The 25,895-nt window shown below is 38.3% G+C and overlaps 8 protein-coding genes across 13 annotated transcripts in view; 3 read left to right on the top strand and 5 right to left on the bottom strand.

The window, feature by feature from the left end:
* The window catches only part of LOC104767373 (polygalacturonase-like), a 3,780-nt gene extending 2,893 nt beyond the window's left edge, over window positions 1-887 (top strand). Inside the window, exons 4-5 of the mRNA XM_010491410.2 lie at window positions 6-172; window positions 428-887. Coding sequence (XP_010489712.1) covers window positions 6-172; window positions 428-682 — 422 coding nt within the window. The 3' untranslated portion in view covers window positions 683-887. The remainder of the gene's footprint in view (window positions 1-5; window positions 173-427) is intronic.
* LOC104764510 (polygalacturonase) lies at window positions 2,042-3,701 on the top strand. The gene is made up of 4 exons (XM_010488053.1): window positions 2,042-2,203; window positions 2,303-2,608; window positions 2,716-3,234; window positions 3,392-3,701. The coding sequence occupies exons 1-4, from the start codon at window positions 2,093-2,095 to the stop codon at window positions 3,644-3,646; spliced, it is 1,191 nt and encodes a 396-aa protein (XP_010486355.1). The 5' UTR covers window positions 2,042-2,092; the 3' UTR covers window positions 3,647-3,701.
* Window positions 4,924-9,018, bottom strand: LOC104764509 (heterogeneous nuclear ribonucleoprotein 1-like). 4 transcript variants are annotated; one of them, XM_010488052.2, is made up of 5 exons: window positions 8,632-9,018; window positions 7,973-8,217; window positions 7,556-7,781; window positions 6,053-7,078; window positions 4,924-5,590 (listed from the first exon to the last, which is right to left on the bottom strand). In XM_010488052.2, the coding sequence occupies exons 2-5, from the start codon at window positions 8,192-8,194 to the stop codon at window positions 5,574-5,576; spliced, it is 1,491 nt and encodes a 496-aa protein (XP_010486354.1). In that variant the 5' UTR covers window positions 8,195-8,217; window positions 8,632-9,018; the 3' UTR covers window positions 4,924-5,573. The 4 variants fall into 4 exon arrangements, with proteins under 4 accessions (XP_010486354.1, XP_010486352.1, XP_019097051.1 ...); XM_010488050.2 differs by having other exon boundaries at window positions 6,053-7,173; window positions 7,651-7,781; XM_019241506.1 differs by having other exon boundaries at window positions 6,053-7,173; window positions 7,651-7,781; window positions 7,973-8,214.
* On the top strand, window positions 10,497-11,855 carry LOC104764508 (thymidine kinase a-like). 2 transcript variants are annotated; one of them, XM_019241275.1, is made up of 4 exons: window positions 10,497-10,833; window positions 10,934-11,081; window positions 11,183-11,304; window positions 11,413-11,855. In XM_019241275.1, the coding sequence occupies exons 1-4, from the start codon at window positions 10,655-10,657 to the stop codon at window positions 11,684-11,686; spliced, it is 723 nt and encodes a 240-aa protein (XP_019096820.1). In that variant the 5' UTR covers window positions 10,497-10,654; the 3' UTR covers window positions 11,687-11,855. The 2 variants fall into 2 exon arrangements, with proteins under 2 accessions (XP_019096820.1, XP_010486351.1); XM_010488049.2 differs by having other exon boundaries at window positions 10,507-10,833; window positions 10,937-11,081.
* LOC104764507 (protein DGCR14-like) lies at window positions 12,297-14,278 on the bottom strand. Its single transcript, XM_010488047.2, has one exon. It carries the CDS (start codon window positions 14,093-14,095, stop codon window positions 12,554-12,556), a length of 1,542 nt encoding a protein of 513 aa, XP_010486349.1. The 5' UTR covers window positions 14,096-14,278; the 3' UTR covers window positions 12,297-12,553.
* Window positions 14,474-17,304, bottom strand: LOC104764506 (protein OBERON 1-like). Its single transcript, XM_010488046.2, has 3 exons — window positions 17,197-17,304; window positions 15,315-16,426; window positions 14,474-15,231 (listed from the first exon to the last, which is right to left on the bottom strand). Exons 2-3 carry the CDS (start codon window positions 16,405-16,407, stop codon window positions 14,624-14,626), a joined length of 1,701 nt encoding a protein of 566 aa, XP_010486348.1. The 5' UTR covers window positions 16,408-16,426; window positions 17,197-17,304; the 3' UTR covers window positions 14,474-14,623.
* LOC104764505 (heat shock protein 90-6, mitochondrial) lies at window positions 17,525-22,347 on the bottom strand. Its single transcript, XM_010488045.2, has 20 exons — window positions 22,134-22,347; window positions 21,712-21,909; window positions 21,556-21,629; window positions 21,322-21,447; window positions 21,134-21,227; window positions 20,963-21,046; window positions 20,696-20,839; window positions 20,481-20,594; window positions 20,303-20,362; window positions 20,093-20,167; window positions 19,906-20,010; window positions 19,634-19,774; window positions 19,444-19,536; window positions 19,259-19,336; window positions 18,891-19,145; window positions 18,687-18,789; window positions 18,418-18,592; window positions 18,223-18,328; window positions 18,044-18,133; window positions 17,525-17,951 (listed from the first exon to the last, which is right to left on the bottom strand). Exons 1-20 carry the CDS (start codon window positions 22,242-22,244, stop codon window positions 17,775-17,777), a joined length of 2,403 nt encoding a protein of 800 aa, XP_010486347.1. The 5' UTR covers window positions 22,245-22,347; the 3' UTR covers window positions 17,525-17,774.
* LOC104764503 lies at window positions 23,362-25,293 on the bottom strand. 2 transcript variants are annotated; one of them, XM_010488044.2, is made up of 5 exons: window positions 25,187-25,293; window positions 25,020-25,082; window positions 24,796-24,860; window positions 23,846-24,038; window positions 23,362-23,750 (listed from the first exon to the last, which is right to left on the bottom strand). In XM_010488044.2, the coding sequence occupies exons 3-5, from the start codon at window positions 24,847-24,849 to the stop codon at window positions 23,620-23,622; spliced, it is 378 nt and encodes a 125-aa protein (XP_010486346.1). In that variant the 5' UTR covers window positions 24,850-24,860; window positions 25,020-25,082; window positions 25,187-25,293; the 3' UTR covers window positions 23,362-23,619. The 2 variants fall into 2 exon arrangements, with proteins under 2 accessions (XP_010486346.1, XP_019096258.1); XM_019240713.1 differs by lacking the exons at window positions 25,020-25,082; window positions 25,187-25,293 and having other exon boundaries at window positions 24,796-24,987.

Raw genomic sequence — 25,895 nt, 5'->3', positions numbered from 1 at the left:
CAACTGTACCGTACAAGAGACTGACAACGGCCTCAGAATCAAGACTTGGCCCACCGCGGCTTGCTCCACCGTCGCCTCCGGTATTCATTTTGAGGACATCATCCTTAAAAACGTTAGCAACCCAATCCTCATCGACCAGGAGTACTGTCCTTGGAACCAGTGCAACAAGCAAGTACGTCTCTTATGATAATATTATTAATATTGAATCATATAGCGATAGACTAGAGTCCCACTTTAGCCACCATATGACTATATATCATTTTCAAAATTGGAGAAAGGGATTGAATTCCATAAACTATATTTCCGTGCTAGCCAGTGTGGTAATTCTAACTGACAAACCTTATAATTAGTCTGTGCTTTGGATTTATCCTCTTCTAAAACAAGTATATGATTATAATTCCCAACGTGTGTTGTAAATAACTCGCAGAAATCTTCATCCATTAAGCTGGTAGACGTAAGCTTCACCAATATTAGAGGGACATCAGCAAACAAGGATGCAGTGAAGCTATTGTGCAGTAAAGGTTATCCGTGTGAGAACGTTGTGGTTGGAAACATTAATATTGAGTACACTGGACGCGATGGTCCAGCCACTTTCATGTGCTCAAATGTAAAGCCTAAGCTTGTGGGAGTTCAGAACCCAAAGGCTTGTAACACCCCACCAGTATTGACCCAACCTAAGTAAAATGTAGAAATCTCACAGCATATATTAATTTAGGAGTTTCACATCCAATTTTCTTCAGTCTTATTTTTTTTCCAAAGTCACAAAGACGTTTAAAAAGATGTAAAAGATTTTCTTTAACTTTTCTTGTTTGATGCCAATATATAACGTGTGTGTGCATATAGAGATATGATAAAACTACAAAATTTAATATATCTTTTTGCATATGAATTTCTTTTAAAAGCCTAATATTTTGGCATACAAAATTAGAAGATGCACCGTCAATTTTTTTAATTCGTTATATTATATGTCATACTAATATATACATACAAAAAAAATTTGACAGTTTTTATCCAGTTTAACACACTGACACACACACGCGTGTAATTCAAATGCCGTATCGATTTGAAGATGCTTTGAGATTTGCGTGATGTTGGACCATTCGTTTATTCGTGTTACAAAAAGGTAGTCTGACACAACGAACTAAAAGAACGAATGCCTCCGAAAAAACTGTTTCAAAGCTCGAGTGTAGGACGTGTGACGGCGACGGTAAAAAGTAACCGTAGAAATACGACCTGGTGATAGTCGAAGTACAATAAAACCTTAAATTGGGAACTTCCCCCAAAATCTAGCAACCATGTTGTTGTACTTTTTTACTTGATGCCTTGAAACGCATCACACATGATAGCACGTGTATGTATGTACATGTGGGTTTACATGCACAAAATAGATGGTACAAGTCCGTACATCAGTACATGAACATAATATATCTTTTTTTTTTGATAAATTAATGAACATGAACATAATATTTCAGCATGCTTCTGATTCAATTAATTTAAATTATTTTATTTGGCTAAACATTATATTATTTTAATTTTCAATGTCTAAAATTAAGTAAAAATATGCATACATAACTTTAGTTTTTCTATGAAATTATGTGTTATTAGAAATGAATGCCCTATGAAATCTTCACAATTAACACGAATATATATAAAACTTCTATACGTGTAAATACGGTTCGGAGGGTACACAAGTTAAACAAAGGATTACAAAATAATGATTAGATATTCTAACATGTTTATAAAAATGGTTGAATAGTCTTTTACATTTTCCTTTGTGTATACCAAAACTATTAACGTGGCCACATTTAGAATACTTTATATAGAAATTCAATTTTTAATGACAATGTCCCTTTGTTTACATTTTAGTTTTCATCCTTTAATTAGTCCAAGATACAAAATTAGACATCAGAATTCCTAAACACATGGGTCAAACAACCCAAAAAAACGAGAGGTGGTGAGAAAAATTCTAAAATTAGAGTTTAACAACTCTTTACCCGATACACTATATAAATGTAAACATGAGACTAATCAAATTACAGAACAAAATAAAACAATAAATAGTAATTTTAGTAATTTTTTTTTTTGGTAAACGATGGGTGCATACTTTGGAGTTTCTACAATTTTTATTATCTGTTTGTTGCGAATTTCAGCCAATGCTGAGGTATTCACCATTGGTTCATCGTCAGGTTCTGATATTACTCAGGTTAGTTCCCTTTCTTGCTTTCCAAGTAATCTACAAAACCAAAGTTTTTTTTTTTTGGGATTAACTCTTTAATTGGGGTTTTACTGCACTAATATGCAGGCACTTCTGAAAGCATTCACAGCGGCATGCCAATCTCCGTCCCCAAGCAAAGTGGTGATCCCAAAAGGAGAGTTCAAGCTTGGTGAGATCGAGATGAGGGGTCCATGCAAAGCTCCAATCGAGGTCACCATTCAAGGTACTGTCAAAGCTAACGGTAACGCTATCCAAGGAAAGGATAAATGGGTCGTCTTCGGAAACATCAATGGGTTTAAGTTGAACGGAGGTGGAGCCTTCGACGGTGAAGGTAACGCATCTTGGAGGGTCAATAACTGTCACAAGACCTTCCAGTGCAAGAAACTTCCCATCGTATGTGCTTCTGTCTTTAACACCCCTTTGGAGATTTTCAAATTATATTAATTACCAAGTTATCATGTGTTTTTGCCTTACTGATGTTATTTGTTCTGTTTTTACAGAGTATAAGGTTTGATTTCGTGTTGAACTCTGAGATCAAAGATATATCCTCAATTGATGCCAAGAACTTCCACATCAACGTCCTGGGAGCAAAGAACATGACCATGAATAACATCAAGATCATCGCTCCAGAAGATAGTCCCAACACTGATGGGATCCATTTGGGAAGAAGTGACGGAGTCAAGATCCTTAACTCTTTCATCTCCACCGGAGACGATTGCATCTCCGTCGGAGATGGGATGAAGAACCTTCACGTCGAGAAAGTTACATGCGGTCCGGGACACGGAATTAGTGTCGGAAGCCTTGGAAGGTACGGACACGAGCAAGATGTTAGCGGCATTAGGATCATCAACTGTACCCTCCAACAGACTGACAACGGACTAAGGATCAAGACATGGCCTTCTGCAGCTTGTTCCACCACCGCCTCCGATATCCATTTCCAGGATATCATTGTCAAGAACGTCAGCAACCCAATCCTCATTGACCAAGAGTACTGCCCTTGGAACCAGTGCAACAAGCAAGTATGTATCTTCATCATAAATTTTGGATAGATCTCTATCTAGCTAGCTAGTACCTAGCAAATTTTATGGTTAATTAGTGTAGGTTTCGACCTGATATATAGAAATTTTATCCAATGCATGATTCTGATTTTTTAAATGTTGTTTTTGTGATTTTCAGAAACCATCAACGATTAAGTTGGTGAACATAAGCTTCAAGAATATCAGAGGAACATCAGGGAACAAGGACGCGGTGAAGCTACTTTGCAGCAAGGGATATCCGTGCCAGAACGTCGAGATTGGAAACGTTGATATCAAATACACTGGAGCGGATGGTCCAGCCACTTTCCAGTGCTCAAACGTCAGCCCCAAGCTTTTGGGAACTCAGAACCCTAAAGCTTGCAGTGCTCCCGTGACCAAGGGACCCAATATGTAGAAGCTCGAATTATTTTACACCCATTCAATTTAATATTTTTATCTCTATACCAAAACTATGGTCTATGATGTATGCTCTCATTTTATTTAACTCGAGAATATGAATGCATCATTTTGCCCAATTTGACCCAAAAAAAAAAATATTCTTTTAATTTGCTCTGTTGAAAGTTATAATTTAGTCAGTACTAAAATGTCCCATTAATTATCTATGGTTCGGCTAAATGACAAGCCGGATCATTGGTGTCGAGATTCACGTTAAAAGCCACTTTAAATTTTGGTGTGTAAATAATGTGTAAGTGAACCTTCCGTTCCGTTGTGGTTTAGGTTTACGACGGGTTAGTGTTGACTTGGCTCCTAAGTTTTTCATTTTCTTTTGTAACTGGAGTCAGGAGGATCCAGACCGAAACTTAAACTAATCTTGCTAACCCGTGGATTCTTTTTTTTTTAATCAACTATGATTGAAATAAAATAACAGTGAAAGAATTCGAATTTAATTTGGTCTCTCAACTAAACATAGTGAATCATTGGTTGCTGATGAGCTCTCCTTAATTTGAGACAGCTTTCATGTAAGAAAATACTGGTCTGTAACACAATTTATTATTTTTCCTAAAATTGTCTCAGTTTAGGAAACTGAAAAATGTTTAATAGACGTATCATGCATGGATTAAAATATTTCATGTAGATTCATTGATAGAGTAATAGAAGTTTTTAGTTTGCAGCGGGTGTAGCTAATATAGTGACAATAGTTAAATTTCATCTAAAATAGTCTTCAACCCGAAAATATTTTTATTTTCTCGCCAAAATAAATTATTCGTCTCATTCATTAACTAAATCAGTTTATCGAATACATTGTCTAGACTCTAGATGCATTGGATCAATTTACCTATTCCATATTCTATGCGAAGACTAACACCAACTTATGTTACTCAAGGATTTAAAAACTCACATATCATAATAGTACTTTTACTTTACGTAAACAAACCTGTACTTTCTTCTTTTTGGGTTAACATACCTAATTTCCAAGCGTTAATGCAATCTATTATCAGAATGATCTTTGGACTTAAAAGTTAAAACAGTTAAGGTACAATAAATCGTGGAGAGAATAACAAAAATGGAAGATCAACCTATATCAAATAATCATATTAAGAATCATAAGAACTAGCTAGTGAAAAAACTGCTCACAGATCATCATGGATTAAGAGTATATATATTACCATTGAAAAAAAGAGAATTTGAGACTAAGAGTAAGAGAAAAGAAAAGATAGAATAAGAGAGAAATCAAGAAGAAAACATAAAAATATAGTTTCTATAAAATAGAAGTACATCAACAGAAACGAGTTTTGCTTGCGTTCGCATAAGACATACAAACAGCTTGAGAACAAAATAATCTCATAGTGATAAAAAGACTTATTCTCGAAAGCCCTACATGGCTAAATCCTCTTTCCATATCTCACACTATCAAAAACAAAAGACTTAAAAAAAAAAACGACAAAACAAAAGAAACTTAAACTCTAGTACAAATCTGCCTCAAAACACAAACCTTAACCATAACCCCCAAGAAGAAGAAGAAGAAAGAAGAACCATTACATGACAATGAAGAAAACTGAGGAAGAAGGATCATTTTTTTTTTTTTTTTGGTTTTGAACTCTTCTTATGTATTACCGCCTCGCCAGAGACAGATACAGTTTCTTCTATCCCTCGTTGAAAGAAATAAAGAAAACAAAAATAGAAAGAAAAAAAAGAAGAAAGAAAGCAGAAATAGCCTAGGAGGAACAATGAATTTAGAAAACCAAACCATGACAGAAAAATCTGCGGGATTCTCTGGTTAGCTCTAGCTGATTGATGATATGATCAAGTTTCGTCCTCATGGGCATAATTTGTATGAAGGAGAAGATAATCTAAAAGATTCGCCAAAAGACACAGATCGTTCACCGTGATGGCTCGCCTACAATATCGTGGTAAAACAAAAACGATTGTACTAAGTAGCAATTCCTGCAACACCAAAAAGCGAAAAACCGGAAAAATAATTCAGAGCTATAAGAAGAGCCATAAGAAACCAGTCATGCAATTGGGTTTCTTCATCACACGTTTACTAGACTATTTAGAGAGTCTGGTGTCAGCAACAAATAAAATTTACCTACTTTCCTAGTTCCACAAGCGCATAATCTAAAGCATGGAAATAAACAAACTTTTCTCCTGTAAATGATCACAACTGATGAACTAGAAAACAGTGCTACTGTTTCTGTATGCAAACAAGTTTCTCTTTCTGAGGCACTTAGTGATATGCAAGTGTTCTACAGACTGAAATGCACCGTAGTTCAAGACCCTACACCACCGTTTGTTCATGGCATTGTCTAATCATAGAATCACATGTTAAAAGCAAAAAAATTACTCTAAACTCAATTACCTCTGTTTGATTGTCTCTTGTTCACACTGTAACTGCCAACGTAACCTGGAGATGAACTTCTAGCTGAAACATCTGAAGAAGGACCCCCTCCTCCAATCCCATAGCTAAAAGTAGCAGGCCCTTCTGCCTGAGGAGTTGGTGATCTCCATGTGGGATCACTATAAACTGCAGCATTCCCGTAAAACTCTGCGAGTCCTGCTGCATCGTAACCACTGTTGTTGGTTGCCGAGGCAGAAGAGAATGAAGACGATGGTACTGCCTTGTTAGCCCCTGGGTTTCTTGCTGTATAACCACCGGTTCCCAACCCAAAACCAGATTCACCGTTTCCTCCATAACCAAACTTGACATTCTCGTTACTAACAGCATTGTTTCCTCCTCCAGGAGCACCCCAATTGACTCCCGAATTGCCAAATGGACCACTAAGTGTGTTGTTCCCAGTTGATGATCCCCCCATGTATGTATTGGAATTTGAGTTTGTAGTGTTGTTGTTGTTGTAGTTAAGACCACCATTGTTTCCCCAAAGGTTCCGTGTAACCGAACTAAAGAAGGATGAGTTTCCTCCTCCATTGCCCCCTTCATAGCCAACCGCAGGACCAAACCGGTTTGTGTTACCAATGTAGTAAGGGCTCATTCCTCGGCCATAGTCAACGTTGCCATTGAAGTTTGTACCTCCAGTGAACCCTGTGGGCAATCCTTGCTCGAAGTTCACATTCATCCCGTAGCCAGAATTAAAGCTTGCAAAACCGCTTCTTCCAGCACCAACAGGACTGAAACGACCATCCATCCTAAGTCCATAGCCTCCAACTGCTGCAGGATTAAACCCTTGAGCATATCCATTAAGGAGGTTATTGACCCTATTAACTCCGTAGCTGTAACCTGCACCAAGCGGGCTGCGAGTTGGACCTGGAGATAACTCCTTTGGAACAGCTCGCTTAACCTCAACCATTTTACCATTTAGTTCATGGAACGTCTTGAGCAATACCTTTTCAACGGCCTCCTCGGAATCGTAGGTTATGAAACCGAAACCTCTAGGCCTTTGTGTGTTGTGATCATACATAACAACCACATCAGTAGTCGTCCCAAACTGCTCAAAATAAGTCTTGAAGTCGCTCTCTGTAACGNCAACGTTGCCATTGAAGTTTGTACCTCCAGTGAACCCTGTGGGCAATCCCTGCTCGAAGTTCACATTCATCCCGTAGCCAGAGTTAAAGCTTGCAAAACCGCTTCTTCCAGCACCAACAGGACTGAAACGACCATCCATCCTAAGTCCATAGCCTCCAACTGCTGCAGGATTAAACCCTTGAGCATATCCATTAAGGAGGTTATTGACCCTATTAACTCCGTAGCTGTAACCTGCACCAAGCGGGCTGCGAGTTGGACCTGGAGATAACTCCTTTGGAACAGCTCGCTTAACCTCAACCATTTTACCATTTAGTTCATGGAACGTCTTGAGCAATACCTTTTCAACGGCCTCCTCGGAATCGTAGGTTATGAAACCGAAACCTCTAGGCCTTTGTGTGTTGTGATCATACATAACAACCACATCAGTAGTTGTCCCAAACTGTTCAAAATAAGTCTTGAAATCGCTCTCTGTAACGGAAGAAGGTAATCCTCCAACAAAAATCTTCCTAGTGCGACCTGGACCACCGGGAGAACCTTGGATGCTGCTGCTGTTGCTTCTATTAACCATGTTTTGATCATCTCTGGGAACAGCTTTCTTAGCTTCGACCTGCCGCCAAGGATCAAACATATATAAGTAAGTAAACCACTCAACTTCTTCTCAAAAAAATCCAATCAAAAAGTGATTGATCCAGTTACAATAGTGGTTGATCAGGTAGCAAATGGGAACTAGGGAAGGCTAAATTGGAAAAGGAAGCTTCGAAAACAAGTTACATTGTAGGAAAAGGAAAGGAACATTACCAAACGGCCATCAATGTTATGCTTTTCGGTGATAACAATCTCAGCAACAGAAGGATCAGCAAAGACAACAAAACCGAAGCCACGGGCACGACCAGTGGTACGATCTTTCAAGATGACAGCCTCGATCACTTCACCAAAACTGCTGAAATACTCCTTGAGGCGTTCCTCATTGGTGTCCCAAGATATCCCACCGATGAAAAGCTTTCCATTATCCGATTGCATTTTGCTCTCTCTCTCTCTCTCTGCTGCACACACACACACACACACACACACAAAGGAATTCAATCAGTTCTGCTTTCAGATCAAACCTCAATAAATAAATAAAACAAGTTTTGGTTTTTTAGTTTAATTGTTTGGTTTATGATTGGAATCAATCAGATATTTCAAAATCTGATCAAAAGGAAACATCTTTTTTACAAAGACTTAAAAAAAAAAACGTAAATCAGATTAACGGATTGAATCTAGAAAACAACAGATCCTTCATCAAGCAATAACAATTAAGAGAATCAATCTATTGCCAGAAGAGTTTGATCGGATTAAAGCAAACAACAATCAAAAGAAGAAGAAGAAGACGGGGTAAATCTCAGATCAAAAAGATGATTGATTGATGAAAAGCAGATTCATAAAATAGATTAAAAAAAAAGAAAAAAGAAACCCACCAAATAAGAAGAAGAAGAAGAAGAATAAAACCCAGATGCCGAATCTCGTAGACTAATAAGATCTGAGGAGGATAGGCACGATTTGAACAGAGGGCATAATTTTAAACTGCCTCTTCCCCAGAAGAAGAAGAAGAAGAAATGAAAGAAGAAGATGAGAGAATTAGGGAAAAAAAAAAAAAGAGTTTTTGTGCAATCCGAATCAAACCCGATTTAACACAATTTCAATGGCGTCTATAATAACATACTGACGACGCGCAGGGACGCGCTCTTGATTTGATGATGAGGTATTTATATATATATATATATATTAGTTATGTATTTTAGAGAGAGAGAAAGAGAGAGTTTTTATTTGGTAGAGGAGGAGAAGGAGAGAGATGATAGAGAGAAGAAAGACAAAGGCTTTTCGGATGTGTTGTGTGCAAGAAGAAGATGAAGAAGATATGTCTCTATTTATATATATATATATATATTACACATTACATTGTTTTGTAAGGAAATTTTCTTACTTTTACTATCTTACATATATATTTATTTTTTGCTGATTATTTTTTTATATATATGTTTTCACATTACAAAAAGCTTCTTCTTTTTTTTTCTTTTTTGCTGTAAGGAAAACTCGGAGTTTGGTTTTCTCTTCAATTTATTACACGGATATTTTATTTTTATTATTTATTTTTAATATATTTATTACTAATGACTTGGAATATTTAGATTTTTTTTTTATTTTTGTGGAATTTTTATCTTTATATATATATACACTTAGTAAGTATATCCTAAAAACAAAAACTAGGATTGTGTCAATAAAACCAAACTTAATATGTATTATTAATAACAAAAAAATGCAATTAAGTATGTCTTCCTTTTTATTCTTGCAATTAAGGCTGTTTTTATTCTTGCAAATTGAGTTCTTGTTGATTTGGATGATTTTAAGCTTCTTGTCTTTATAATTTAAACCTAATTAGTGCTGTACTTTTTTTTTTCTTTTTGAGTTTTTAATTACCACCATCAAATTGAGTTAACCTAGTACTCTGGCCTGGTGATGAAAATGTATATATATTCCATCAATGTTCATTTCGGTTTTAGGAACACTACTTTTTTTTACGAGCGACCATGATTTAGGTGATCGGAAAAAAAAGCACTTACTATGAAGAAGCTTTATACATGAAGAAGGTGATGCTGCTACTTCAGATTCGAAAATAGCCTAGAAGCAATGAACTATTTATGTGCTTATTACTTATTATTAGTGTGGCTGGCTCTGATGGAAAAACACTTGAAGAAGAAGGTTGTGAACATGTTCATCATCATAGGGCCAACAAAAACCCTCTTTAGTGTTTTGGGCTTAAGCCCACATTTTAAAGAATACAAAAACGATGGGTTTGTAGACCTCAGAAGAAGAGACTCATGTTGACAGAAAAAAAAAAAAAAAAAAGGGATGAAGAAGAAGAAGTACATGAGTATAAATGATGTGTAAAAATATACAGAAGTTCTACAAAAAGTTGTTGTCTCAAATATTACGGCTTTCTGAACAATATTCACTTTTATAAAAAATAACATTTTAATGTTTATATTAATTAACAGACACATATAAGTGTATATAACAGAAAATAAAGACGGTAATTATATTTTTAAGCTACTATATAGGGCAACAAAAAATAAATACTATCTATTTTTAGTACCTAGTTTCTAGTGCTATAGCGCTTAATTAAAAAAAGAGTTAAATAAAAAAAAAAATTGGCTCAAAAAATGTTTCCCTCCAAGATGTAAAAAATTTAAACGGCGCCCACCCAAAAAAAATTTGATTTTTTTTCTTCTTTTTTTTGAAAACCCTTATCTTTGACGAATCTTCTCTCCCACACTTTTCTTCATCCTTCTTCAACCTCTACATCTCCGTCCGTCTTTATATGCATTTCTTCCACAACCTATTCACTATCGCTCTATTGAAAACCCACAAACAAGTTTTAACCTTTCACATTCTTTTTTTTTTTTTTTTTAATCTTCATCCCCACTCCCACTAGTCTCTGCCATGGCGACCCTCAAATCTTCGACTTTGCTCAAAACCTTCGGCAGTGACATCGTCGGAGATGTTTTTTCCGATCAGGGGCGTCGCGGGTCCGGTTCTGTTCACGTTATCATGGGTCCTATGTTTTCTGGGAAATCGACCTCTCTTCTCCGCCGAATCAAGTCAGAGATCAGTGACGGAAGGTAAAACTTGATTTTTAACTTGTCAGATCTTTGGATTCGAATTTTACAATTTAGAAATCTGAGTAATTTTTTTCTGAACTTGGGTCTTTTTGTGTTAAAGCAGAAGTGTTGCGATGCTGAAATCGAGTAAAGATACGAGATACGCCAAAGATTCGGTGGTGACACATGATGGAATTGGATTCCCTTGTTGGGCTCTTCCAGATCTCATGTCATTTCCTGATAAATTCGGACTTGATGCTTATAACAAGGTCAACTAAAACCAAAACAAAAACTATGGGTTTCTTGGTAATTTCAGTTCTGGTCTTGATTGTCAAGGATCTGCATTGAGATTGTGTGTTTCTCTTGGCAGCTTGATGTGATTGGTATTGATGAGGCTCAGTTCTTTGGAGATCTTTATGAGTTTTGTTGCAAAGCCGCTGATGATGATGGTAAAACTGTGATCGTTGCAGGCCTTGACGGTGACTATTTAAGGTGTGCTTGATTGATCCTATTTTTTAAAGCTGTGATTTTGATATTTTTCACTTACCGATTTTGTTGACTTGACTTGTAACGTGGATGTGATCTTCCTTCTATACGCAGGAGGAGCTTTGGTGCTGTACTTGATGTTATACCAATAGCTGATTCTATGACAAAGCTAACTGCAAGGTGTGAGGTTTGTGGACAGAAAGCTTTCTTCACTTTGAGAAAGACTTGTGATACCAGAACCGAGCTTATTGGTGGAGCTGATGTCTATATGCCTGTTTGTCGCAAGCATTACATCACTAATCATATTGTTATGAAAACATCCAAGAAAGTGTTGGATCATGCTGACAAGGCAAGAGCTGAATCCTGTGTTGCTGCTGCTATCATCTAAACTATAAATGATATGTGTATCATGTAACATATGTTATAGTGAAAGTTTCTTCTTCATCTTCTTCTTGTTTTGTTTTACTGGTCTGGGTTTCTCTCTCCTTATTGTTGTTGTCTTTGAAAAACACTTGTGATCTTTTGTACATAAATATAAATTTGGTGCTTTCTCCATAGCCTCCGGCTCATGTTTCATGTTTTTCTTTCTACTGGCAATGTCTACCAAACTGTTAAATACAAACCTGTTAGTTGGTCTAAAGGGTTCATGAATTCTCTCATACTTTCCAAGACCATTTGGTTTCTCGAGTAGGATTTGTAATTCTGATAATGAGAGCTTGCTGTGTGACATAATCTTTTCTTTCATCAGATCCTGAATCCAGACTTTTATGTCTACTTCATGCTGAAGTGAAGATTGAAACTCTTGTTATAGCGATTCTGTCTCCGCATAAAGTGAAGAATAAAACTCTGCTTGCATCAATTCTGTCTCCTCAGTCTAGTTTAAAGAAACATAAATACTTAGCTAACCTCAACCAATTCCAAACTCTTGAGGGGGATGCTTGATGCAGATAATTTCAGCATCAAAAATTGAAGAGAGAACAATCTTGAGGGCACCTACAAAGAAGCTTGAATCGGATATATTGATGATGTTTAAACATTGAAGGGCGATAAAATAGCCTGGGAACACAAAGGAGCTCCTAAGAGAAAAGAGCAGCGGTGGAAATCAAAATTACAGAAAGATAAAACAGCATCATTCCATTTAAAAAGTGTTAAAACAGCACTTGGCACAAGTTAAATGTAGTAAAAGAAGAAGTCTCTTTGTTGCTTCTGTGAGCACCAAAGCATTCAACAACAGATAATCATAACATTCGCACCATCAAGGTGACCTTGTCTCTGAGCTGGTCCCATCTTTGCCAAATCTTGAAACACTTCTCACACTCTTAGGAGTCACAGCACCAGGACTTGCTCCACGAGGACTCGATCCACGATAACTTGCACGAAGGCTCTCATCAACAGTAGAAGACGATTTAGCTATTGCCTTTCTGAAGAACTTCTGAGCAGCGGGTGAAAGTGTCCTAACATTTGGACTTGCACTTCCACTTCGATGAGGAGATGGCAACGGTGGTTTCTTAAACATACTGTTTGATCTCTCTCTCAGTTTTCGTGATGCGTCCCTTGATAATGAATGTGCCCTAACGTCTCTGGCAGGTGCAGTTGGAATGTTGTAGTGCGGTCCATCAGCACTACCACCAATATCAAGAGGTGTATCCTCGGGATCTAAGCGCATTGGTGTCCCATCAATCTCACCCCACGTTATAAAGGGTGATTCATCAAGACCTGGTGCAGGAGAAGGCGTTCTAACAAAACTATACCCATTATCTGCCCTTTTATCTGATTCCGCATAGAAAGGGTTTGGGGTTTTCCTTAAATCATCGAGATCATACCTCTTAGATTTGTCTCTGTCCCTACCGGAGATGTGCATAGGGGAAGAACCTGCGATTGGAGTGTAGAGAATCTCAACAGAACCATCTTCTCTTGGCCTAGAATCCATAGTCTTCCCATGAAAACGAGTGTTCCCTTTCACAATCTCCTTTGTCAATCCAAGTAACCTCACAGCCCTTTCGGCCTCGGTTAAGGGCGCCTCACCCCTATCAGCTGGATGGTACATGAGAAGATTCTTTGCTGTATACTTCCAACTTTCTAAAGTGCTCGGTGGCTGATCAGATGTACCATACCCATCTGTAATCCTATCTCTCTTAACATCCTCAATCAATTTACCATCCTCCTTTTCACCTTCAAGGAGAAAAGCATACCTCTCCTTCTTCTTCCTATTCACCTTCTCAAGAATCTTGGAAAAGCTATCGTTATCCTCACTTGTATATCTCCTAAAGAACTCATCCAAGGACAAGTCAAGATCTATATCTTCATCCCCATCATCATCAACATCTACTTCACCACCACCAGGGAACTCTCTACCAGAGACACCAGGGGTTCTAGGGGTTTTACCATCAAATTCATCTAAAGGAGTGCAATTTCTCAGAAAAGTAGATCCAGGAGTTTGAGTTTTACCCTCCGTGTCCCCAACCTGATGATGATGATTGGGCTTCTTCCCACGTCTTTCGATAATCTTCAACTGGGCGTCTCGGATTTGAATCGGGTCACGTGTTTTCACAGCCTGGATCCAATCGAGCCGATCCCTAAGCTTAGTTATATCTGGAAAGTAATCTCGCTCGATGATCTTCTCGATTGCTTCCACATACGCGTCCTCGTCGAGAACTCTCATTCGTTTTCTAGGGTTCCGGGGAATGATCTCCGATGAAGAGGAACTTCGAGGCGCCGACCGTAGGGTATCATCGGAATAAGAAGACGGCGATAGTGAAGAAATCTGCCGCGGAGAATGGCCAGGCGAGCGAAACATCTTGAATCAGAAACACGCGAATTTGAAAACTTACGAATTGGATTTTAGGATCCGACGGAACTTTATCGAGAATTCGGACACTCTAGGGTTTGTTTGGTTTTTTTTGGGTACACAGGAAAAACAAAACGATGGTAGAGATACGATGATGATTGCGTCGGCGAGGATTATTATTAATCAATCTGATTGTTAACGCGTTTTAGTTTCCGGAATATTACACTATTTACCCCCGTGAGAAATAAAAATCGTTATTATAACCAAAACATTGAGGATCTTACTCTTATGCAAAACGTTTTCTTTTTAAAGTCCAATTTTCTAAATCTGAGTTTTAAGTAATGAGATTTTGGCAACAACACTTTTGTGTGAAAAAGCGACTGCATGAGATTTTTTGGACCCAACACTGGCCAACACAGCAACAATCCTGTGATAATGTTGAATACAGTGACCACAATGCTTTCTTCACACACAAATCCAACCTTAATTGATTCGAAGATTTTTGGATACAAACAAAGAGGGACAAATACAAACATTTTACGAAGGATTGGACCTGAAAGGATTTCGTTGGTTTGATCTTGGATCTACCCTTGGCGACGACGATGCATTGTATCCATGAAGCATTTCTCTGATATTTGAGTACATCACTGCTTGTGACGCCTCACCGCCATTTTCCTGCTCTTTTATCTTTTCAAACAGATACTCTTTCTCTGCCTCTGCCTCGCTCAGCCTCAGTTTCAGGTAGTTACTCGCGTATTCCTCTTCCGTTTTCTCCTTTTTCGCTTTTACAATCCTCTCTAATCTCTCTGCTTCCACTTTCGCCTCGTTAGCCTTTAACTGAAACATCTCTGCCTCTGCTTGCTTCAGCCTCACTATCCTCTCCACCTCTTCTATCTGTTGTTTCTTCTTCTGCCTCTCCATCTTCAGTTCCGCCACTTGCTTTGCTTTCTCTTCCACCTCTCTCTCGCATTCCTCAAGCCCCATTCGCGCTTTCTTGTACATCCTCATCTTTTCCTCACCCACTATTTCCATTTTCCTCAGTGTTTCCTTTACTACTTCAGCAATTCTGTTGCATGCATCTTGAGGTGCTATAGTCCCCCCACCTTCTCCGCTTTCAAGGCTCTTTGGAGAGTCCAATTCAATTTCTTCACACACAAAAAACGGTCAAGACTAAAATGAGTAACCCTTTATTATAATTATATATTCAACAGTAGCGAGGCTGGTTTACCTTGGAAAAACACCAGTATCAACTTGGCAGCTGTTGCTGCTTCAGCCAGTCCACTTTTAATCTTGTCAATAAGTTCCTCACACTTCCAGAATAACTTCCGGCCTCTTGTATCTTCGCTTCCACGGAAAATCCTACTCACGAAGTCAAGTTCCTTCATCAAAGACTCCCTATCCCAGTTAGGTGCACAGTGCTGAAACACATCTTTAACCCAGCCCAGTAATTCAGAAGTATGGTTGCACGCTCGACACTTGAACAGCATTTCTCCCATCCCAGATACACTCTTGGCAGAAACTCCCATGGAAATCTCTCCATCCCTAATTGCACAATCCGTATGAGTCCAATGAGAACACACGTCGCAGCCAATCCAGCGGCATGTGTTAACCGAAAAGTCAAACTTGTTACAGATTACACACATGCACAGGTTGCAGAAGCCTTTCCTATTAGCGCAAATCTCGCAGGGACAACCATCAGCCGGGAGTTCGTTCTGGCAGGCTATGTTTCTGCATCTCTTGTACACAAAGATCTCGATGAGATATGTTTGAGAGAGATTGAAGTTTGGATGCAAGAATGCTTGGATTCCAGTGTTAATAACCACAAGGATTTCAAGCTGCACTCGGTGAGCCCTGACAAGTGTCTTTGAAGTTAAATCAGATCTCGTCTGAACAAACTTCTGCAGAAACATAAACTCATCTATAGGCTGAGAACCATTACCCTCAAGGATAGCCTTGAGGCCGTTCTTTAACTCCTCAAGATACTCTTCTGGTAACCGGTGCATTCTCTCAGCGACTGCCTCCACTCTCTCTCTAGCTATGTCCCGTAGTGATACCTTATCGGCAATGGAAACATGGCGGATCACAAGTTGGTCATGAGAGTCAGGGACTGACTTACCGCTCTCTGTCTTGTTTCCCATAATAGATTTAGAGGTTGGCCAAGTCTCTTGAGAGCTAGCACTTTCAGCTGGGGATTCACGCACAACGGCGGAATTAGATCGTGGCAAGTGGGGATCCGAAGACACAAGTGAGAGAGAAGTTTGTAGTTGTTGACGTGGTGGTAGCATTTGGTGTGGAAGATTGGATCCAGATGATGTGCCCATCAAGTTAGTGCTGCAAACACTGAAATCACGTCGACGTTAGATTCATGGGAAGATACTGAGAACAAGACAAAACTACAATTAAACTACACATTACAGAACACTACAAGAAGAAAGAACAGGTAAATGTGGAACCAGACAATCTAAGATGATGCATTTATGATCTTAAAACGATTAAATATGGCATGCCTACTCATATATTTCAAGCCTGAAACAATTCAGTATGCAATTGCGGTTAACTAACAAACAGCTCTCACAATCAAACTCAAGTGCCTTTTATTGTATTCTTATCAAATGAAGTTATGAGTTCTAATTCAGGAAAGCCCTAATCATTTTGCCAAATCCCTAGATATCCACCGACAGACCAAAAAAAAAACTACATCCTAGGTTCAAATTGAGCTGAGATCAATCACTTTTGAAAGCTCAAAAAAAAAACACAAAACACAGGAGAGAGTAACACCAAGCAGCATGCGCTAAACCAAACAAAGTTGCTCGAATTTATTTGGTTCGTAGATTGAACGCTAGAAAAGTCAAACACACAGAGAATCTTGCAAGAACCCAGCACAAAATAACACGGTCATCACTAAATAAACCCTCAAAAACTACGCATCCAACTCGATCTCGAAAGTTATCGACTCACTCTATCACCTAAATATTAGGACCAGCCTCGAACTTTCAACAACCAAAACATCCAAATATACTCCTCAGACAAACAAAAAAGAAAGCACCAAACAGAAAGAAGATGAATGGCGAAAGACCGCCGGAAAATGGACCGGAAACATAAGGACTCACCGGAGAGACGACTGGGAGACGTTATGAGACGCAGAGGACGAACTAAGACACCGTGAGAAACCCAAAGGGAAAGGTAAAACGTTTTTTTTCTTTCTATCAAAAAAAACAAAAAAAAACATACAGCTGGCAGTTCTTTTATGTCTAACGGTTAACCTGGCCAACCGGTAACCTTCCACTTGTGTTGACTTTAGAAACGTGTTCAACGGTTTGTGTCCAAACAAAGTCTTAACCAATTCAATTCATCGCAAACAACGCCCCCCTATATTTAAATTACGATTACCAAATGTCCCAATTGTTTTAGACAGAAATCGAAAAAGATATTTTTTCAAAAAACACACTCCCAACTGAGGAGGTTAACGGTTATTAAATTATACCGACCAGGATCAACGTATACTAAACAAAAAATAAGCTCAACATTCTCAATCTCTTAAAACAACGAACAGAGATTATCATTGGCTCATATTGCCTTTTGTTTGCTCAATTTAGACTTTTTAGGATTCTACTTCTGCTGCTACTTCTAATAAAAAGAAGAATTATGATGAGAATCATTGCCGGGGACATAAACGTTAGGCTTCTGTTCATTTCTTCCCATCCACTTCAACTGGTTCAACCACTTCAGCTTCGAAAGTATCTTCATTGTGAGAATGTGCCATCTCCTGTTGCTGTGGCTGCACCTCAGGGCTTGACCATTTCCCGGAAAGTGCTATACCCATCATCTCATATATCTTCCCACCGAGCTCTGCTGGATTCTCCGGCTGTAGTACATATTGAGAAACCACAACTACCAATCTTTACCCATTTCATTTCTAGAGACTAACAAAAAGAAAGATTTAGTGTAAATACTCACCGTGAACCCACTAGAAACTAGTGCTGCATCATACATAAGATCTATGGCTTTCATTGCATCTTCATCATTTGGGTTACTCTTGTAAGCAGCCTGCGCAGTGAAACATAAAACCAAGTCAACACTAAAAGGCGGCTATTAGATTTATAATGATAGCTAGTGATTATGAAGGGTGACTTCACATTTATGTTCTTGATAATCGAGTGGTCGGGATTGATCTCAAAAACTCTTCTCCCTTTCATGAACTCGAGGCTTGTTGTGTCACCAGCTGATTGTGCCTTCATTAGCCTGTCGAGATAAAGTATTCTGTGTTATTTAACCAGGAGAAAATAAGGGAGAAAGCAAGTCCTTACTTCGGAAAGTGGTTTAGATCTTACCTCTCCATATTGGCTGACCATCCAAATTTACCAGATACCAGAACACAAGGGGAAGAACTAAGACGGTTGGATATTTGAACATTGGCAACCTTATCACCCAATCGTTTCTTTATCCAATCACAAGTCTGCCCAAACTCCTTTTTCTCGGCCGCCTCTTTCTCCTCGTTCTTGTCTCCTATCAGCACAAGATCATAGCCATAATTTGTTATTATACAATGAAGTGAGATTACCGGACCTGTTAAATCAAGGGAACTGCATCAAACACTTGCCTAGATCCAAGTCTTCCTTGCTGATATCTACAAAATCTTTGTCCTTGTAAGCTTTTAAGCTCTGTATGGCAACTTCGTCAATAGGTTCCACCAAAAATAGTACCTACGTTCACAAGACAAAGAAAAGCATGTCAATCACCTCTGAGCTAATACGAATATTTGCAACAAAGAACAAAACGTGTCCCCATTCAGAAGAACACATACCTCAAGTCCCTTCTCAAGGATCTTCTCGAGAAAAGGTGCATTCTTCACACTTGTAATGCTGTCGGAAGCAATGTAATATATAGCTTTCTGTTCAGGTTTCATGTTCTCAACATACTCATCCAAGCTGATCATGTCATTCTCACTCTGGGAGGAGAAAAATCGAAGCAGCGGAGCTATGCGCTTGTGGTTTTCACGGTCCTCTATGCACCCCAGTTTTAAGTGTTTGCCAAAATTATCCCAAAAATTCTCGTAGTCCTGCAAAAGTAAAAATATTGTCAGGAACATCATCACCAGAACATAGCAGTGATTTTTAAAAGGGTAAATAAAACAAACGGTAAGCAAAGGGGAACAAGAGTACTGAAGCATACTTCTCTGTTTTCACTTAAGGATATGCCCAAAATCATATCAAAAGCTTTCCTCACGAGGCGTTTCTTCATTATCCGCACCTTGGAGACGCAATACAAAACCGTAAGCGTAAGATAACACTGCACTTGTACAAAAACAGAACATATCTGAGAAAAGCTTTGCATAAGAATTGGATATTAGCACTTACAATGCGACTTTCTTGAAGAATTTCACGGGACACATTAAGTGGGAGATCATGCGAGTCCACAACACCTTTAACAAAGCTCAAGTACCGAGGAAACTGTCCACAAACACCGCAAAAGTTGTTATTAATATAAAATGAAAACCACAGGTTTCTGAAAAGAAATTTGCACCACACGAAAAGAAACTTTTCTCACCAGCTCCCCATCAAAGTCATCTGAGATGAAAACTCGTTTGACGTAGAGCCTTATGTTCTTTGTCTTTTGATTGACTATATCATCCTTCCCCGTTGGTGAGACAGGTGGCACGTAAAGGATAGACCTAAACTCGACCTCGCCCTAGAATAAGAGGATTGCCAATATAAGAATTTAAGAACATTATATTATTTTTGTGGATCGTGTTACAAAGCATAAATATTCGGTTGTTTAATGGAATTCTCCAACTCAACAGATGTTTCCCTCATAAGTACCTCTGTTGTGAAATGGGAAGATGCCAATGGGTCCAAATACTCATTGAAAGCTTTTCTGTAAAACTCATTGTATTCTTGTGTTGTCACCTCCTTAGGGTTTCGCAGCTGCAATAAATGAAATATACTGTTAAATCGATTCTATTTGCTGATTTAGAGTGCACGCAAAAATAATTCGAGCAGTCCTTACCCAAATTGGTTGTGTCTCATTCGTAAGCTCCCAATCCCAGTATCTCTCAACAACCTTCTTGGTCTTCTTCTTTTTCTGTTACAAGAAAAATAGTCACCAACTATAAGCCTACTATTTTTATACATCTAGCTATTCTCTGATGCATATTAAGATATTATCCTGCTGCTGATCAAGATAATTCTCAGAACAAGCAAAAAGAAACACGTATACCTCAGTTTGGTCATCTTGGTCATCTTTTTTTAACTCATTTGGATCATCTTCAACCTCAACCTGCAAAAGAGAGAACCAAATAGACAAAGCCAGGTAATAAGATAACTATATTAGTTGTATCTGAAAGAAAAGAACAAATATTTTAGTTTCAGATATCTGCCAATCCTGATGAGCATACCTCTTTTGTGATTCCTTTTTCCTGCCAGGTGTAAATAGGGAAAGAAACAAACTGAGAATAGTTTTTCACGAGCTTCTGAATCCGCTCAGGATCTGCAAAGTTTTTGGCATCTTGCTGTATTGTAAAAAAAGTAGAGAAAATTTAGGATGTCAGGTCTCATGAGGGAACAAATACTCGGGATTGAGCTACAAAGTAAGTGTCAAAGCAAAACAAACCTTAAGATGTAAAGTAATACGAGTTCCTCTAGGAATGAGAGATTGTGGATCTGTATCTTCCTGAATGGTAAAACTGCTTGAATTTGCTTCTCCTTCCCATACATATTGCTTATCCGACTTAGGGCTCTTGGTGGACACAATTACCTTCAAAAAATATATATATATATATATATATATATATATATATATGTATTACACGATTGAGTTGGTGGGAAGGTGAGTATATCAATAAAAGTAATCTACAGACGTGACAACATAAGAACTTACCCGATCTGCAACCAAAAATGCTGAATAGAACCCCACACCAAATTGACCAATCAAATTGTTGTCACCACCCGCATCCTTGCTATCCTGAAATCATTACAACAATGCTTAGTTGATCCAGTGGTTCCATGAATATGTTTTGGGAAATAAGAGTATAAGAGAAATAAGTAAGACCTTCAAAGCCTTCATGAATTTGGCAGTTCCACTTTGTGCAATTGTCCCAAGACAGTCAACTAGTTCTTGCCGTGTCATACCAATACCAGAATCACTGACAAAGTGAAAAAAGAAAGCATATTAGTTATCTATTCGCAGTTGCTCAAAACAAAATTTACACATTCAAAGCAGAAAACAATAAGACCTACGTGAGAGTTATGATTCCATTCTCCTTATCTGCATAGATGCGTATATCAAGATTGGGAGTATCTTTTGCAATCTCGGAGTCAGTTACGCTCAAGTAACGCAGCTTATCCAGTGCATCGCTAGCATTGCTGTTGAACAACAAATCAAAGAATAATACAGATTACCAACAAACCAACTATGTGTCCACAACACAAATGACCATACAAAACGCAAAAGGATAAATAAATAAAGGTTACCTAATAAGCTCGCGAAGAAACACCTCCTTATTGCTGTATAAGCTGTTAACAATAAGGTCCATGAGGCGACTAACCTGCAGTTTATCCAAACATGAGTGACACACACAATTATGATCACAAAACAAGAAATCGAGAAGACACAAAGATCAGACGTACTTCAGCTTGATACTCGAATTTCTCAGCCGGTGGAGGAGCCTGAGAGGAAGAATCTGAAGCTGCTGCACTGGTTTCATTCCGGTGTCCCATAAACCAATTGGTTTTCATGTTCAAATGAGCCAAGGACCTAGTAGATTGAGTACCATTGGTTAAGGATGATGAGTACCATCTCGATTCAGTGCCACTTCTCTTGACGCCCTAAAACAAGAAAAAGGAGGGGAACAGTAAGTAATCCAATCACACAGTGTAATTTAGAGATGATTTCTACTTTTGAGTGTGACATCTCTCAGGCTTTTGGGTACATTTACATTTATCATCCGATCATACGAAAGCCAATTAGCAACTAAATCGATCGAGACCCAATACTCAAAAAGTAAAAATCCCAAAAGCGTCGAAGAAATGAGGGGAACAGAAGTGAATACCGTGGCAGATGGGGAAGAGCGGGAGATGGAGGAAGCTGCGGCGGCAACACGGAAGCTTCGGTCACCGGCTCGTAGAAGGGTAGACACGGAACGCTTAGAGAGCCTAATCATAGTCGCAAACTTGGAGATTCGGAGGAGAAGAAAGGGATTGGGACGACTTCGATTTTGGTAGCAAGGCACTGAGATTGATGATGAGTTGCGAGATTAATTGGGTTTTAGTAGGGTTTTTAGGCCAAAGGGCGAAGCTTCTGGACTTGAAGGGCATTTTCGGTAATTAATTACCCGTCACTCTCTAAATCCTCTCCGTCCCTGCGAGCGATTCCGGTTCAACCGTAATTCAGTAGTTGACCGGATTGATTCCGGTTCAACCGTAATTCAGTAGTTGACCGGATTGATTTCAGAGCTATTCAATTTAGCCGAACCGTTTTAAGTGAATTGGAGGTAAACAAAAGTGTCTGTTTTGGAAAATAGCTAGAAAGAAAAGACACCAGCATCCAAATGACAAACCAACAAAGACATGTACCAAAATCACAGCACTATTAAATCGCATCACGAAATGTGTTAGTACAAGAAATCCGACCAAAAATGTCATTAGTCCAGCTGCAGTGACATAGATCAACGGTTTGATTGGACATTACCAACAAAACTTCAATCAAAGTTGAAGTGATAACAAGTATGAAGTAGTTAGTTGTTTGAACATCTCTTTCGTTTTAGTAAGGGTATCGACGTATCGCCCATCTGCGATTCAATTAGTGGAAACGGAAAAGGAACACTTTTAAACATATGCATATTGCCATTTATGCACGATATTATGCATATACAGTAGACTGCTTGTATAAAAACATACCATCTGTTCTTCATTCGTCCTAAAGGATACTAAAAGTGCTAATATCCAAAGGGGAACATGTAATGAGCAAAATGCCAACGTCTCCATCTCATTTCTCGGAAAATCTGGACCAAGAGAATGTTTGAAATTTGAATACTATTTCGTTCCGTTTCCAAGAACAATATTAATGTTGATGCTATTTCTGAAAATGTTAACCACCGATGTCTACTGAATAAGTTTGTACCTATATACACTTTAGTGTCCAAAATCATTGCAACATGTTAATTTGTTGGGACATGTCCAAAATGTCATAAGTTTTGTTTCTTAATCTACTCTCGTTATCGCTTGGGTTTTCCACATTACATATAATTAAATTACTACTTTCGGATTACTCGCACTATTATCTGACTCTGTCACATAAATATTGCATAAGCCACAGTTAAGTATCTGAGAGCAAAGCTTTGTATACACCAAAATACAAAAACGCATAATTTTGTTTTCCCTTGCAAGATTTTACCAAGCCAAACAGCTTTTTTTGGCTTGAGTTTGTTTCTTCCTAGTGCATGTGCCACAAACAAACCCAAACCAAAGAAAAAAAAGAAAAATAAGAGGAGAAGAGAAGAGAGACAAGTACGTACATAAAACAGCCAAAGTTTAATGTCAAGATTCAAGCTTTAGAGATACAACACGAGACTGTCGGTTGCGTTTAGCTGCCTTAACAAAGACTACCGAGAGACAAGACGGTGCCCACCACGGCCGTCGGACTCTTTGCTCACCTTTCAAGCAAGCCACTGTCAAATAAAAATAAAAACACAGTTATTTCCTTAGTAAAGTTCATGCAGCGAGTAAAGCTGAGAGGAGGAAGAGAGGGAGAGAGAAAGAGAACCTTTAATCCTTCTGAGTTCTTTACAGAGGGTGATGAAGTCTCCCCACTTCATGTGATGCCTCCTTATGAAGTGAAGGATCTGTTCGGTTGTAAACACAGACATGCTTTCTAGATATTCTCCATTGACACCATTTTCTTTGAAAATCTGGCGGTAGCTCCCAAGGTTAATCTCCTCGAGCCAAGACCCGACATCCTGAAGAAAAAGAACTCCGCTTTACAAATGAGCAGGATATATATAATCCATAATAGCATCTGACCGAACAAAACCAATCAGCAACACCTAACCTCCCTCCAGCTTCTCTATATGAGTGGACTAACTCTATTTATCTATTGCAGAGCAACTTAAAAAAAACTATTATTCATATCAGGTAATCATCAGCTAATCTCCATCCAGCATTCACCCTTGAGGTAAAACTACTTACTGAGTATAATTTACATCATTAGCAAACACAGATCTCCAATGGACTAGGGGGACAAAAAAAAAAGACGTTGTGAAGTAAATGACCACTAAGTGGGACTTGAGTTTGGTCGATAGCTAGAGGTAACACAGTAATTGCAGGGATGTAATAGTAGCAATCAAAGGTGGAATTACACGATTAATGTGAGATTTGTTCTTGGAATAACCACCAGAATACAAACAAGAGCAATAAAACAGAAAAAAACAAAAGTATTGATGAATGAAGAAGTCCCCAGTAATTGGATCTCCAACAAACAAAAACATAGGCAAACATACCTGAGAATCAGATCAAATTGGATTGAATTCAGTAGTAAAAGGATAAAAATTGTGTTGAATTCAGATCAAAAATAGGCTGAATGAATAACAAGGAATCTGCAAGAACAGGTCTAATTGAAGTGGTGGCTCAATCAAAGAAACATGCCGAAATGAACTGATCATTCAAACAAATAAGAGGGGGGGAGTGGATAGAGAGAGAGAGAGAGAGATAAAAGACCTCAACAGTCCAGATGAAGAAATCAAGAGGCTCAGGAGGATGATCTCTGCTCATCCTAGTTTGCTCTGCACAAAAGTCCCAATACAATTCACCATAAAGCATTTTTTTTTTTGTTTTGGTAGTTGTTGTTTACACAGAGTGGGAATCAATTCGAGAAAAAAATCGAAATCATTTCTCAATTCTGATTGATGAAGAAGGAAATGAAAAGGGGGGAAAAGACCTACCGAAGCGACAGCTGTGTGTGAGAGAGAGAGAGAGAGAGATCCGAAATTTAAGCTCTCTTTGATCTGAGTGACAGAAAACAAAAAAAAAAAACCCAACTTTTGATTTTCTCGGGAAACCAACGGAGAGAGAGAGAGAGAGAGAGAAGAACGGGATTCAGCGAACTTACAGTGCAAAATGCGTGATTTTTGTTTGTCTAGGGTTCGAAGGAGAGCAAGAGAGAAGGAGAGGATGAGAGGGACAAATGGGTCCACGAAGTGAAAGTGTGCTTTTTTTTTCTCTTTTTCTCTTTTGGCTCTTTTACTCTCTTTTTTCTAATTTACACACGCTCCTCTCCCGCCTCCACGCGCCACCGTCTCTTCCGTACCACGACCATTTTTAGTATATAATCTTTTTCTATTTTTCCTTTTTTTTTGGAAATATATATCTTCCTTTTTACACGTACGTATTATTTACCCACAAGATATAAAAGTTTAATCTCTTTCTAAGTTTACCAAACTCTAGATTAGGAACTTTCGATGTGCGGGTAAAAAAAATTAATAAAAAATATAAAATAAATATTTTTAGTAAGTAAAAATTATCTATAAAAGTAAATAAATACACTGAGGTGTTCAATGCGATATTTCGTATAAAAAGTATTCTACAGTTAAGACTATTAATCACGTTTTCTTTTAATGTCCTTGCTCGTGTGAAGTTTAGGATTTATCTCCGACTTCGGTCTCGTCAGAGAGTTTTCCATATGAGTCGGTGTACTCAAATTTGAATTTTGTTTTTTGGAGGGATGCCTCTCAATAGGGTGATCCTGATCAACTTCTTCAATTACCATGAATTTTATAGGCAATCTGGAAGGCCATAAATAAAAAAGTTTTTCAAGGTTT

This window comes from Camelina sativa, chromosome 19 (genome assembly GCF_000633955.1).
Source record: "Camelina sativa cultivar DH55 chromosome 19, Cs, whole genome shotgun sequence".
In the NCBI taxonomy this organism is placed as follows: domain Eukaryota; kingdom Viridiplantae; phylum Streptophyta; class Magnoliopsida; order Brassicales; family Brassicaceae; genus Camelina; species Camelina sativa.
The sequence above is the reverse complement of the archived record's forward strand: the minus strand, read 5'-3'. Positions and strand labels throughout refer to the sequence as shown.

Excerpts from the sequence above, each read along its gene's own strand:
- LOC104764507 (XM_010488047.2), bottom strand. The coding sequence starts at position 14,095 with ATGTTTCGCTCGCCTGGCCATTCTCCGCGGCAGATTTCTTCACTATCG.
- LOC104764508 (XM_019241275.1), top strand. The coding sequence starts at position 10,655 with ATGGCGACCCTCAAATCTTCGACTTTGCTCAAAACCTTCGGCAGTGAC. Across the intron at positions 11,082-11,182 it reads GACTTGATGCTTATAACAAG|CTTGATGTGATTGGTATTGA; the intron begins GTCAACTAAAAC and ends TTCTCTTGGCAG. Across the intron at positions 11,305-11,412 it reads CTTGACGGTGACTATTTAAG|GAGGAGCTTTGGTGCTGTAC; the intron begins GTGTGCTTGATT and ends TTCTATACGCAG.
- LOC104764509 (XM_010488052.2), bottom strand. The coding sequence starts at position 8,194 with ATGCAATCGGATAATGGAAAGCTTTTCATCGGTGGGATATCTTGGGAC. Across the intron at positions 7,782-7,972 it reads ATAACATTGATGGCCGTTTG|GTCGAAGCTAAGAAAGCTGT; the intron begins GTAATGTTCCTT and ends CCTTGGCGGCAG. Across the intron at positions 7,079-7,555 it reads CAACACACAAAGGCCTAGAG|GTTTCGGTTTCATAACCTAC; the intron begins GTTTCGGTTTCA and ends AAAGGCCTAGAG.
- LOC104764506 (XM_010488046.2), bottom strand. The coding sequence starts at position 16,407 with ATGGGCACATCATCTGGATCCAATCTTCCACACCAAATGCTACCACCA. Across the intron at positions 15,232-15,314 it reads GATACTGGTGTTTTTCCAAG|AAATTGAATTGGACTCTCCA; the intron begins GTAAACCAGCCT and ends TTGTGTGTGAAG.
- LOC104764505 (XM_010488045.2), bottom strand. The coding sequence starts at position 22,244 with ATGATTAGGCTCTCTAAGCGTTCCGTGTCTACCCTTCTACGAGCCGGT. Across the intron at positions 21,047-21,133 it reads AATTCATGAAGGCTTTGAAG|GATAGCAAGGATGCGGGTGG; the intron begins GTCTTACTTATT and ends TAATGATTTCAG. Across the intron at positions 19,337-19,443 it reads TTCTTCAAGAAAGTCGCATT|GTGCGGATAATGAAGAAACG; the intron begins GTAAGTGCTAAT and ends TGCGTCTCCAAG.
- LOC104764503 (XM_019240713.1), bottom strand. The coding sequence starts at position 24,897 with ATGCTTTATGGTGAATTGTATTGGGACTTTTGTGCAGAGCAAACTAGG. Across the intron at positions 24,039-24,795 it reads TCTTCATCTGGACTGTTGAG|GATGTCGGGTCTTGGCTCGA; the intron begins GTCTTTTATCTC and ends CTTTTTCTTCAG. Across the intron at positions 23,751-23,845 it reads AGAACTCAGAAGGATTAAAG|TGGCTTGCTTGAAAGGTGAG; the intron begins GTTCTCTTTCTC and ends TTTATTTGACAG.
- LOC104764510 (XM_010488053.1), top strand. The coding sequence starts at position 2,093 with ATGGGTGCATACTTTGGAGTTTCTACAATTTTTATTATCTGTTTGTTG. Across the intron at positions 2,609-2,715 it reads AGTGCAAGAAACTTCCCATC|AGTATAAGGTTTGATTTCGT; the intron begins GTATGTGCTTCT and ends CTGTTTTTACAG. Across the intron at positions 3,235-3,391 it reads GGAACCAGTGCAACAAGCAA|AAACCATCAACGATTAAGTT; the intron begins GTATGTATCTTC and ends TGTGATTTTCAG.